We start from the raw sequence: 13,369 nt of genomic DNA, 5'->3' as shown, positions 1-13,369 counted from the left end.
TCAGAGCAGAAATCATCTTCACTCCCGAGTCTCCTAGATTATTCCAAGACAGATCCAGTTGTCTCAGGTGTGAGGGGTTTGATCTCAGAGCTGAAGCCAGAGCAGCACAACCTTCATCTGTGACACCACAATCCCTCAACCTGTAGAGAACAATGACACACTCTTCACTCTCTCAGATCAGATCAACACACATTAAACCTCCAAATCTCCAAAACTTACCATAAACAGTTAAAAATAAATCAATAAATATCATGATGCTGTCAATATGAAGTACATACAAATACTCATTAGGTCATAAAATACAACAGTTTGGTTTAGGGGATAGAAAATACAGTTTGTACAGTATAAAAATTATTATTTCTATATTAAGTCACCATAAAACGCGCGTGTGTGTGAGTGTGTGTGTGTGTGTGTGTGTGTGTGTGATTAATGTATTTGTAAACATTTTAAGGAACTCTTGATACTAATGTAATTAATGTCCAATAAAGGCTGTATTAAAGCACTTTTTCAGTCTTTCCGTGACCTAATCTAAAGTGAGAACTCTATATGGTTAATAAGTTTTTAACAAAACATTATCTAACTCTTTACATATGAGCTAATTAAACAATAACAATGAATGAAGAACTAATTTTTCGCATATAGTTTATTAATGTATTAACTACAGTTTGTAAACTATTCATTAACTATAAACTAATAGTTTGCAAATGATTTATAGATGCTTTGTTACTGTATACTTATTATAAAGTGTTACTGTTATTTCAGTCTGGTCGCCGTTAATTGTAATTGTTCCTTTTGTATGCAATGGTGTAATTCTTCAATAAATAAATAAATACAAATAAAGATCAATTTGTCTGATAGCATTATTATTATTATTATTATTTTTCAAGATTTCTATAGATATATTGTTATTGTGAATTATTTTGGTCATGATAATCGCAGTGAAAGATCTGATATGGTGACAGTCCTGGTTCAGGTGAACCACACAAAACTTCTCTCTTTTCAGCTGCAGATTCACATTTTGAGGCAATGATCACGCTTTTGTAAGGGTGGTCTGTTTGAACAAGCATTACAAGATAAGTTGAATTACACCAAACATTTGTGATTTAAATAAACCCTCTTCACTGTAACCTGTGTCTGTTGTCTGGTTTGTAGTTTGTTTTGTTTATTTAACTGTTAGTTTTACTTTCTTTTGCAGGATAATAATATATTTAGATCTAAATTTTCTTTTTTTCAGGTAGACTCCTCACCCCTTCCTTCTGCCGCCGGCAGGATCTGACGGTTCAAGCAGGAATCTGTCACTGAACCGCCAGATGGGGTTTACGCCAAAGGATATTTTGTATGCACTATCTACATATTAATCCTTATTCACTTCCAGTCTTTATGGTAGAGATGATCTTACCTCAGATCCTCCAGTTTACAGTGAGGATTCTCCAGTAGAGCAGAAATCATCTTCACTCCTGAGTCTCCTAGTTTATTCACAGACAGATTCAGTTTTCTCAGGTGTGAGGGGTTTGATCTCAGAGCTGAAGCCAGAGCAGCACAACCTTCATCTGTGACACCACAATCCCTCAACCTGTAGAGAACAATGACACACTCTTCACTCTCTCAGATCAGATCAACACACATTAAGCCTCCAAATCTCCAAAACTTAACATAACCAGTTAAAAAATAAATAAATAAATATCATAATGCTGTCAATATGAAATACATACAAATATCATTAGGTAATAAAATACATCAGTTTGGTTTAGGGGATAGAAAATACAGTTTGTACAGTATAAAAATTATTATTTCTATATTAAATCACCATAAAACACGCGCGCGCATGTGTGTGTGTACATGTTCTTGTGACATATCAGGACACAAATTTGTATAATGACATGGGTATGACATAGGTATTACAAGGAGAGGGTGACGTTTGAGGACATTACCCCATGTTCCCATTTTTTAAAAGGCTTATAAATCATACAGAATGAGTTTTTGTGAGAAAGTAAAAATGTGCACAGTTTCCTGTGATGGGTAGGTTTAGGAGTAGGGTTGGTGTAGAGCGATAGAAAATATGGTTTGTACAGTATAAAATCCATTACGCCTATGGAGAGTCCCCACAATTCACAAAAGCAAACCTGTGTGTGTGTGTGCGCGTGTGTGTGTGTGTGTGTGTGTGTGTGTGTGTGTGTGTGTGTGTGTGTGATTGATGTATTTGTAAACATTTTAAGGAACTCTTGATACTAATGTAATTAATGTCCAATAAAGGCTGTATTAAAGCACTTTTTCAGTCTTTCCGTGACCTAATCTAAAGTGAGAACTCTTTATGGTTAATAAGTTTTTAACAAAACATTATCTAACTCTTTACATATGAGCTAATTAAACAAAAACAATGAATGAAGAACTAATTTTTCGCATATAGTCTATTAATGTATTAACTACAGTTTGTAAACTATTCATTAACTATAAACTAATAGTTTTCAAATGATTTATAGATGCATTTTTACTGTATACTTATTATAAAGTGTTACTGTTATTTCAGTCTGGTCACCGTTAATTGTAATTGTTCGTTTTGTATGCAATGGTGTAATTCTTCAATAAATAAATAAATACAAATAAAGATCAATTTGTCTGATAGCATTATTATTATTATTATTTTTCAAGATTTCTATAGATATATTGTTATCGTGAATTATTTTGGTCATGATAATCGCAGTGAAAGATCTGATATGGTGACAGTCCTGGTTCAGGTGAACCACACAAAACTTCCTCTTTTCAGCTGCAGATTCACATTTTGAGGCAATGATCACGCTTTTGTAAGGGTGGTCTGTTTGAACAAGCATTACAAGATAAGTTGATTTACACCAAACATTTGTGATTTGAAAAAACCCTCTTCACTGTAACCTGTGTCTGTTGTCTGGTTTGTAGTTTGTTCGGTTTATTTAACTGTTAGTTTTACTTTCTTTTGCAGGATAATAATATATTTAGATCTAAATTTTCTTTTTTTCAGGTAGACTCCTCACCCCTTCCTTCTACTGCCGGCAGGATCTGACGGTTCAAGCAGGAATCTGTCACTGAACCGCAGGATGGGGTTTACGCCAAAGCATATTTTGTATGCACTATCTACATTTTAATCTTTAATCACTTCCAGTCTTTATGACAGAGATGATCTTACCCCAGTTCCTCCAGTTTACAGTGAGGATTCTCCAGTACAGCAGAAAACATCTTCACTCCCGAGTCTCCTAGATTATTCATAGACAGATGCAGTTTTATCAGGTGTGAGGGGTTTGATCTCAGAGCTGAAGCCAGAGCAGCACAACCTTCATCTGTGACACCACAATCCCTCAACCTGTAGAGAACAATGACACACTCTTCACTCTCTCAGATCAGATCAACAAGGAATTTCTCAAGATCACATTCAAACTAACAGTGTGATGATAAGGTGAGAGAGACAATGAGAAAAAAATGAATCAATTTAAAGATCAATAAAGTCAGTTTCCTCTGAAATCATATTCTTCTTCTTCTTTTTACCCCCTGAACACAATATTCAGATACTGAAACTCTGACATCAAATTCTACTACAGATTTATAATAGTGAATAAGAATAATTGATATGACATCTATAGCTCTCCTATCAACACACTGATGTGAGAATCACCCAAATACATTTTTCAGTAACACTTTTTATGAAGCCTGTGTTTATAATGCATTATAAGGATATTCTTAATGCATCATAATGCACACATAATGCCTTATAAACAACCTTATAATGTTGCATCATCTAATGAATATTCATAACAACAGTAATAATACTTAACTCTCTGTGGTTATAAATAAGAGTATGATTATTTATAACACACAATGAACATAATTTTATCCACTTAAGTTATAGAGTAATATATATCCCAAACTGCCGGCCCGCAGGCCATTTAAGGCCCCCACTCCCCCTCCACCCGGCCCGCAACTGATCTCAAAAATAAAACATAATCCGGCCCGCTAAATTATTATTATTATTATTTTCTAGTTGTCTCATAGCATATTCCATATTCAAAAGAATGACATGATTCTATTAAAAAAAGAAGCGCGCGGGCAGATTTGATGAGAGCTGGTTCGGGGCTTTCATAGTTTATTTGTTGTTTGGCTGCAAAGTGCGAATGCGAACCAGAAAGTAAAGTGGATGAGGAACACAGACAGTTTCAAGAAAGATGGACATTGCAGTATTTTTTGTGGAGTTTAATGGAAACACTACCTGACGGATATGCAAAGAAAAAGTCGCCGTTCTAAGGGGCTGTTCACATATCGCATCACATAAGCGGCCACGCCGCTTTCTTCTTCTTTCCAGAGCGCTTTCGCTCCCGTGGCGTCTGTCGTTGATTTGCAACCATGAGCTGCTCTCCACGATGATGAGGAAGTTTCAGCAAAAGAAAAAAATGATTTCTAGTCCTTGCATTAGCTCTACTACTAGATATATTTATGGAGATGAGAAATAAAAACCCGCCCTGTACAGCTATGATCAGCTGTTCGGCTGAGCTTTCAGTGTTGTTACGGAAAGGCCGAAGCTCATCGGTTGGTTCTTGTCACATATCCAATACCTTACTAACTATTAATCAGCAGGCAAAACTTTTGAGGCAAAAGTTTTTAGTTAATAGTGGGAATTGGATCATCACAACATCATTTGATGAACAAAATAAGCTACAGAACCACCGCGATCAGAGTTTGCTCAATCACGTGACGCTGCACAAGCACAGAAAAAACATACAGTGCGGTGAGTGCGCTAAATACAAAGGGAAGAAGAAAATCTCACAACATTGTTCTGTTGGATATAAACACTTCGAAATGGACAATATTTCTAAAAGGAGATTTGCAGAATAAAAACTGTAAAGGGATATCGATCGGACACGACCATCACAACCTCCAACTTCAAAAAGGAAAGCCATGTAAGCAAACCTGTTCGTTAGTTAATTTGACTAAATCTAGAGAGAAAAAATGTTCAAAACAGCATGTCTTTATACAATTTATTTTTCAATTGTAACTTAAGGTTGTCAATAGATTAAAATGATAATTAATGATGGCATGTTTTATAATTAACGTAATGTAAATTCGCTGACATTTGGCACGTTTTATTGTAAATTATTGTGCTTTAATGCCAAATATTTCGCTCTTTCTAAAGCAGGGTCAGACATTATTAGAAATGACACCAGAATTAATAAAATGCACCCAAAATTCAAGATATGGTGGCAAAATGGCCCTAGTATTGTTACATACAGAAGGGGACGGAGACACAGGTACAGATTAACAGGTTTATTAAAGGTAATGCAGAGCGTGATCAGAGTGCAGGTAAGAGGTGGCAGATGAATGGATCGCTGAACAGATGAGCTGGCACTGATACTTGTCTGAATGTTTCTCTAGGGAGCGTGGATACCAGGAGACGTGGGAACGAAGACACACCGGAAAAACACAGGAGACGAGGAGACACTGGGAAGCACGGAGGACGCTGGAGACAGGTAAGTAGAGAGCAAGGGAGTCCAGGAGGTAAGTGAACACAGGTTAGTGTCAACGAGACCAGACAGTGACTGAGTGAACTGGCGTGTCTTTTATGTGGCAGTGGTGATGAGTGTGGATTGGCGTCAGGAGAGGCTTGTCAGTATTCAGGAGAGGGAGTGCGATGTGATTGGGTGACTGTGGAGCCTGGCGTGTCTGTGACATTACCCCCCCCCCTCCACGGTCCGCTCCTGAGGACCGTGGACCCCGACGTCGTGGTGGTCGACCTCTACCTCGTGGGGCTGGCTTACTGGGATGTCTGGCGTGGAAGTCGTCAAGGAGGCTGGGGTCTAGAACATCATTCCTCGGGACCCATGAGCGTTCTTCGGGACCATAACCTTCCCAGTCGACTAGGTACTCCAGGGACCCACCACGACGCCGGGAGTCCAAGATGTCTTTCACCTGATAGGCCACTCCGTCTTCTGCGATGAGTGGAGGAGGGGGATCTTCGGAGTCGCCAGGCTCTGTGGAGGGAAGGACAGAGGGATGGTGAGGCTTTAAAAGTGATACGTGGAAAACTGGGTGGATGCGATACTCAGGAGGGAGTTGCAGGTGATAGGTGACGGGGTTGACTTGCCGGATGACGGTGAAGGGGCCAACGAACCTAGGACTCAGTTTCCTACAGGGCAGGCGCATCCTGATGTCCCTGGTTGACAGCCAAACCTTCTGCCCTGGCTGGTAGTTGGGTGCGTGGGAGCGTCGAAGGTCGGCTGTCAACCGGCGCCTGCGTAGGGCTCGCTGGAGTTGCAGATGTGCTGAGTCCCAGACCCTCTCGCTCTCCCGGAACCAGTAATCCACTGCCGGAACGTCTGATGGTTCCCCATCCCAGGGGAAGAGTGGGGGCTGGTAGCCAAGCACGCATTGGAAAGGTGTAAGGCCAGTAGTGGGTTGACGGAGTGAGTTTTGGGCGTACTCGGCCCAGCCCAAGAACTGGTTCCAGGAGTCCTGGTGGCCGTGACAGAAGGTACGTAGGAAACGGCCGATCTCCTGTATCTTCCTCTCCGTCTGCCCGTTTGTCTGGGGATGGTAACCGGAGGAGAGGCTTATGGTCACACCTAGGAGTTTGAAGAAGGCTTTCCAGACTCGGGATGTGAATTGGGTACCACGGTCCGATACAATGTCTTCAGGTAGCCCAAAATAACGGAAGACATGGTTAAACAACAGCTCTGCCGTTTCCATGGCAGTGGGGAGTCCAGGCAGGGGAACTAAGCGACAGGACTTGGAAAAGCGGTCGACAATGACCAGTACACATGTGCATCCATCGGAGACAGGAAGGTCGGTAATAAAGTCCACTCCTAGGTGTGACCAGGGACGAGTGGGAACGGGCAGAGGTTGGAGCTTTCCGGAAGGAAGATGGCGTGGACTTTTGGAGACGGCACATTCCCTGCACCCTTGTACGTACCTCCTGACGTTGGATAGCATGCTGGGCCACCAGAAGCGCTGTTTTAACAGCGAGAGGGTTTCGTTGACCCCGCGGTGGCCAGTGCCCAGTGAAGTATGCGTTGAGTGGATGAGGGGCGTGCGTCGTGACCGGGGTACATACTTCAATCCGGGGGGACAACCCGGCGGAATGTTGGTGGAGGCATTGGACTTGGGGAGCGTCTCTTCCGACCAGGAGATGGGGCTTACTATGAGTCGTTCGGGAATGATGGGCTCTGGATCTTCGTTGTTCTCCTCGAGGCAATGGATACGGGAAAGGGCATCAGCTTTCACGTTCTTAGAACCAGGGTGGTAGGAGATGGTGAAATCGAACCTGGTGAAGAAGAGAGCCCATCTGGCCTGGCGGGGGTTTAGTCTCTTGGCATCACGTAGGTATCCTAGGTTTTTGTGGTCTGTCAAGACCGTAAAGGGGTGTTTAGCTCCCTCAAGCCAATGCCTCCATTCCTCCAGGGCGAGTTTGATGGCGAGGAGCTCGCGGTTGCCGATGTCATAATTTATTTCCGCTGGGTTGAGTTTCCTGGAGAAGAAAGCACATGGATGGAGTTTGCTGGGATTCCCCTGCTGCTGGGATAACACCGCTCCCACTCCGGTGGTTGAGGCGTCAACCTCGACAATGAAGGGGAGCTCTGGGTCAGGGTGAACCAGGAGGGGAGCGGTCGTGAAGGTGATCTTGAGGGTCTCAAAGGCTTGGGTGGCGGCTGGGGTCCAGGACAGAGACTTGGGCTTACCACGGAGGAGGTTGGTGAGTGGACCGGTGATGGAGCTATAGTGCTGGATGAAACGGCGGTAGAAGTTGGCAAATCCTAGGAATCTTTGTAGTTCTTTAATCGTGGAGGGGATGGGCCATTCTTTGACTGCGGTGACCTTCCTCTCGTCCATGCGGACGCCACTGTGGTCGATGATGTAGCCGAGGAAGTGCACGGAAGGCTGATGGAAGGTGCACTTCTCGGCTTTCAGGAAGAGGTGGTAACTTCGCAGGCGTTGGAGGACCTCCGCAACGTGTCGGCGATGTTCGGCCAGGCTCCTGGAGTAGATCAGAATATCGTCAATGTAGACCAGGACGGACCGGTGCAGGAACTCCCGGAGCACCTCATGCATGAAGTCTTGGAATACGGAGGGGGCGTTGACCAGTCCATACGGCATGACGAGGTACTCATAATGGCCAGTAGGGGTCACGAAAGCTGTTTTCCACTCGTCCCCCTCACGTATTCTGATGAGGTTGTACGCGCTGCGGAGGTCCAGCTTGGTGAACACAGGGCGCCGCGCAGATGTTCCAGGGCCGCTGGGACGAGAGGAAGGGGGTAACGGAATTTGACTGTGATTTGGTTGAGTGCTCGATAATCAATGCAGGGCCGCAAGCCTCCGTCCTTTTTAGCCACGAAGAAGAAGCTAGAAGCAGCAGGGGAAGTGGACAGTCGGATGTAACCTTGCTTGAGAGCCTTGTCGATGTACTCCTCCATGGCTTTCTCCTCCGGAACGGATAGGGAATATATCTTCCCTCTGGGCACTGGCTCACCTGGGATGAGGTCAATGGCACAGTCCCATGGCCGATGGGGAGGCAGCTTGGAGGCTTGTTTTGGACAGAAGACATCTCTGAAGTGGGAGTAACAGGCTGGGATATCCGTGGAACGTTTCTCGAGAGGGCTTTCCACAGTAGTAGCCCCAACTTGGATTTCCTGGGAATCTGGAGAACTGGACGCGGGGAGTTCGGGGAAACAGTTCTGGAAGCATTGGTTACCCCACTTCAGGATCTCTCCTGTCCTCCAGGAGATGGTGGGGTTGTGCTGCTCAAGCCATGGGCGCCCTAGAATCACGTCAGATGTAGACTCCTCCAGAACCAGCAGCTGAATCTCTTCGGTGTGGAGCACTCCCACCTGGAGACGGAGGGGTCCCACGCTGTAACGTACTTTCCGTAGTGGTTTTCCTGTTATCACGTGGATCTGGTAGATCTTCGGCGTGGGGGTGGTTTTGAGATGCAGCTGGCGACAGAGGGCTCTGGAGATGAAGTTTCCAGCTGACCCAGAATCGAGGAGCGCACTGGCTGAAAGACAAAGTTCGGCGGCAGTAAGTGTTACTTCAATTGTGAGTGGTTTCATTTTATTCAGAGCAGGCAGGATGGCACTCACCAAGGGCCGAGCAGGACGTAGGGGGCATTCAGCGATATAATGCCCGGCGCCACCACAATACAGGCAGAGATTCTGGGTCAGCCTCCTCTGTCGCTCAGCTGCTGAAAGACGTGAGTGCTCAATTTGCATGTTGTCATTTGCTGGTTCTGGGGAGCTGACGGACTCTGGCTGGCGGGAAAAGAAGGGGAATAGTGGCTGGCCCTGGTGCTCTTCTAAGCACAGCTGCATACGAGTGGCGAATCTGATGGATAGTTGAATGAATTTCTCGAGCCTGATGGAATCCTCGTATGCAGCGAGATGCAACCGCACACGTGGATCGAGGCCCTGACGATACGTTGTGATCAAAGCCTGCTCATTCCAGCCACTTGCAGCAGCGAGGGTACGAAACTGGAGGGCATAATCAGACACAGATAGTGCACCTTGCTTTAAATTGCATAATCTCTCACCAATCGACGAGTCCCAGGCGGGTTTACCAAAAACTTCCTTGAAGTGGGTTGTAAAACTTGACAAGGATGATACTACAGGGTTGTTTAAGTTCCAGAGAGGTTCAGCCCATCGCAGTGCTTTTCCGTGAAGTTGAGAGATTATGAAAGCCACCTTAGAACGATCGTCGGGGTACAGGTGCGGTTGCATCTCCAGGACCAGCGAACATTGCAGGAGAAAACCGTTGCAATCCTCCGCCAGACCAGAGAAGGGCGCCGGTTTGGCCATGGGACTGGCGACCACGGGAGGTGAAGGAGCTGCGGCGGTGGATGCGGAAGTGTTCGCTGGTGTTGTAGCCGTGGAGGTGCTGGCGAAGGTGCGACGAAGTGCAGTGACCAGCTCTTGAATGGGATCCGGGGTGCTCATGCTGTTACCTGGGCGGTGTTGGTCCGGTCTTCTGTTACATACAGAAGGGGACGGAGACACAGGTACAGATTAACAGGTTTATTAAAGGTAATGCAGAGCGTGATCAGAGTGCAGGTAAGAGGTGGCAGATGAATGGATCGCTGAACAGATGAGCTGGCACTGATACTTGTCTGAATGTTTCTCTAGGGAGCGTGGATACCAGGAGACGTGGGAACGAAGACACACCGGAGAAACACAGGAGACGAGGAGACACTGGGAAGCACGGAGGACGCTGGAGACAGGTAAGTAGAGAGCAAGGGAGTCCAGGAGGTAAGTGAACACAGGTTAGTGTCAACGAGACCGGACAGTGACTGAGTGAACTGGCGTGTCTTTTATGTGGCAGTGGTGATGAGTGTGGATTGGCGTCAGGTGAGGCTTGTCAGTATTCAGGAGAGGGAGTGCGATGTGATTGGGTGACTGTGGAGCCTGGCGTGTCTGTGACAAGTATGAGCTTTTTATATTTACTATATGATATTTAAGCAATATTTCCAGAATATTAGCACGGCTGCTAATGTGATATTAATTTTATACAATAGTTCAGTGAATTAAAAAAGTTAATATTATAGTGACATTTTAGACATAATATTGTCAATATTCTATGTTTTTGCTCTTTTTCTCGCAACGACAATATCTTAAACAAGCCACAGCAAAAGAGGCATGTGTCTCTGCAGCACCAACACACAGTGGTGTTTCCTTACTGAATGAATCCAGAGTTTTGAACAAATCGGTTCAGTGATTCAGTGATTCAGTCACTTGCTTCGTTCCAGAATGAATCGGCCATTTTGAATGAATCAGTTCAATGAATGCTTCTATGACTCATTCATTAAGACAGTGATTTACTGCCACCTACTGGCTGTTTTAATTTCATAATTAAAAGCATAATTAATTTTTCCCCATCTCATTTTTTTTTCTATCTTCAAAATTCTATATTAAAAAAAAATTATCTCAACATTTTTAATGCTGTTGTAACTGCAGTGTAAAAAAATCACTTTTGGTTAGAAAATGGTTAGAAAATATCCCTGAAAATCAATTTAAGAGGTCAAATATTGGCTCTTAAAGTAAAGTTAATTTCTGTCACTTCCCTGTAGGTGACAGTCCATAAAATATATATAAGCAAAGTTAAACATAATGACATTTACTAATAAACCAATATAATTAATGCATCACACTTGTGAATTCACCTTCAACATTTTTCATCTCTGATGGTCTGAGGGTGAGTAGATCAACAGCGGATTTTCATTTTGGGGTGAACTATCCCTTTAATTCTCTTTGCTCCTGGATTAAACGTTGTCAAAAGTTATCAACCAATCAGAATAGACCGATGAAAATGATACAGGAAATCTTATTGGCTGTAAGTGAAATGCACCAGAAAGTCTTTTGAAATATCAAAGGTGGCTCTTTAATTTCTTTACAATGTTAGAAATGTTTCAGAATGAGGCATTTGTATGATTTGTACATATAAATAACCTAGTCTGTGTAACTGCATCACTACATTGTACAGACATTACAGGTCAAACCCCTCTGATGTTCGATTTATTCAAATAAACATATTATATGGCTCTTAAGACACACTGTATATAAAAAAATCAGTGTTGGCATTTCGATTTCCTCAACTGAATTAAGGTAATTTGTTTCATTTGTTTTTATTTAATGTTTACTTGTCTTTTTTGTAAATTCAATTCAGTTTGAAAGTCAGTTTGAAATCAATCTTCCTTGTGCTGCATGTAAGCTATTGCAACAAAGTTACTCTATTGTGAAGACAAATAAACAGAGTGAACAAATGTTTAAGTGAGATTATTGTAATGGTAATTAATCAACGTTTAAATATGCAAACAAAAGCCTAAATTCAAATCTGTTCATCATATATAGCTGTCATGAATATGGCTCCCACGGTTCATCCTCCGGACCGCCGGAGGGAGCCATCACCGGAATACTGATTCCCCACCATTCGGACTTCATTTCCCATAGGCCCTCATTCCTGGGACTGATTGCACACACACCTGAACTGCATCACACGCACACTATTTAAGCCACGCATACACACCACATCTTCGCAAAGTCTTGATTTGCTACGGTGATCATTTCTGAGCGTTATTCTGTGGACTGTTATCTTGTTGTTACCTGGACTGTTTATCTCTCGTGAACCCTTGCCGCCTGCCCCGAACATTGCCTGTACCCTGGACTGTGTTTGTTTGCCGCCTGCCTCGATCCTTGCCTGTGACCTGACTCTGATTCTCTGCTGCCTGCCTCGATCCTTGCCTGTCCCTGTTTACGGTACTGCTCTGCCCTTGTCTGTACTACTGCTGTGTTTAATAAAGCTGCTTATGGATCCACACACTGTTGACCCATCATTACAGAAGACTTCGCCATCCAGCGATCCAGCAGCTTTGCTACAGATCTCCACCGAGCTATCAGCTCAGGCCAATCAGTTAGCGATGCACCACCACCAACTGAATCGCTTAACTTCGCTCACGGAGGAGCTGGTAAAGACACTACAGGGCCTACGCCTCAATCCCACCGAGGCTGCCACGACGCCGCCCGCGGCACCTGCCACGCCAGTTTTCCCAAATCCTCCAGCCATGAACCCCCGTCTGGCCTTACCTGAGAAGTTCGATGGTTCTCCAGCGAAATGTAAGGGGTTTCTTCTACAGTGCTCGCTATATGTCAATCAGCAGCCCTCTCTGTATCCCACCGAATCAAGCCGAATATCCTTTGTGTGTTCTCTGCTAACTGGCAAAGCGCTGGACTGGGCCACGGCTGTCTGGAGAGATGATAATTCCGTATTTCCCACATTCTCTGGGTTCCTGCAGCGATTCAGAGAGGTATTTGAACATTCCGCGGGGGGTCAAAGTCCGGGCGATCAGCTGCTCTCACTCACACAGGGCAAAACAACGGCAGCTGAATATGCTCTGCAATTTCGCACTCTGGCGGCCCAAACCAACTGGGTGGAGGACACGTTGAAGCTGCTGTTCCGTCGAGGTTTATCCATGGATTTACAAGCAGAACTCGCCTGCCAGGACGAGGGCAGCTCGCTAAATTCATTTATTGATCTCTCCATTCACATTGACAACCTGCTTCGCTCTCGACGCTTAACACGAGTTTCCAGCTCAACGTATCAAAGCCCCGAGCCCATGCAACTGGGTTACACCCCCCTCCAGCCGGAGGAGAGAGAGAGAAGACGGCTAATGCACCTCTGTCTGTACTGTGGCCAGGCTGGTCATTTCAAAGTCAACTGCCCGGTTCGACCCACGCCCGTCAGTTCAAAAGCGGTGAGTTCCCTCATGCAATCCGACTACTCAACCAACTGCCTCAAAATTCCCGTTCAAGTCACCGTCAACAATCAAAGTATTGTCACCCAGGCTCTACTGGACTCTGGCGCTGCCGGTAAT

The 13,369-nt window shown here is 44.4% G+C and overlaps 1 protein-coding gene across 49 annotated transcripts in view; it reads right to left on the bottom strand.

Annotated features, from left to right (window-relative positions):
• The window catches only part of LOC127498610 (NACHT, LRR and PYD domains-containing protein 12-like), a 362,780-nt gene that overhangs the window by 313,107 nt on the left and 36,304 nt on the right, over window positions 1-13,369 (bottom strand). For 17 of the 49 annotated variants that reach the window (XM_051868195.1, XM_051868180.1, XM_051868196.1 and 14 more), the window contains exons 10-11: window positions 3,161-3,334; window positions 1,400-1,573 (exon numbers count right to left, since the gene is read on the bottom strand). The exons of 24 other annotated variants lie outside the window; for them this stretch is intronic. In XM_051868195.1, coding sequence (XP_051724155.1) covers window positions 1,400-1,573; window positions 3,161-3,334 — 348 coding nt within the window. Of the gene's footprint in view, window positions 1-111; window positions 141-1,399; window positions 1,574-3,160; window positions 3,335-13,369 lie in introns of all 49 variants that reach the window. 8 more of the 49 variants (XM_051868193.1, XM_051868172.1, XM_051868191.1 and 5 more) reach the window with 5 other exon arrangements.

This window comes from Ctenopharyngodon idella, chromosome 17 (genome assembly GCF_019924925.1).
Source record: "Ctenopharyngodon idella isolate HZGC_01 chromosome 17, HZGC01, whole genome shotgun sequence".
In the NCBI taxonomy this organism is placed as follows: domain Eukaryota; kingdom Metazoa; phylum Chordata; class Actinopteri; order Cypriniformes; family Xenocyprididae; genus Ctenopharyngodon; species Ctenopharyngodon idella.
Note: the sequence above shows the minus strand (reverse complement) of the source record. Positions and strands in the feature narration are given on the sequence as shown.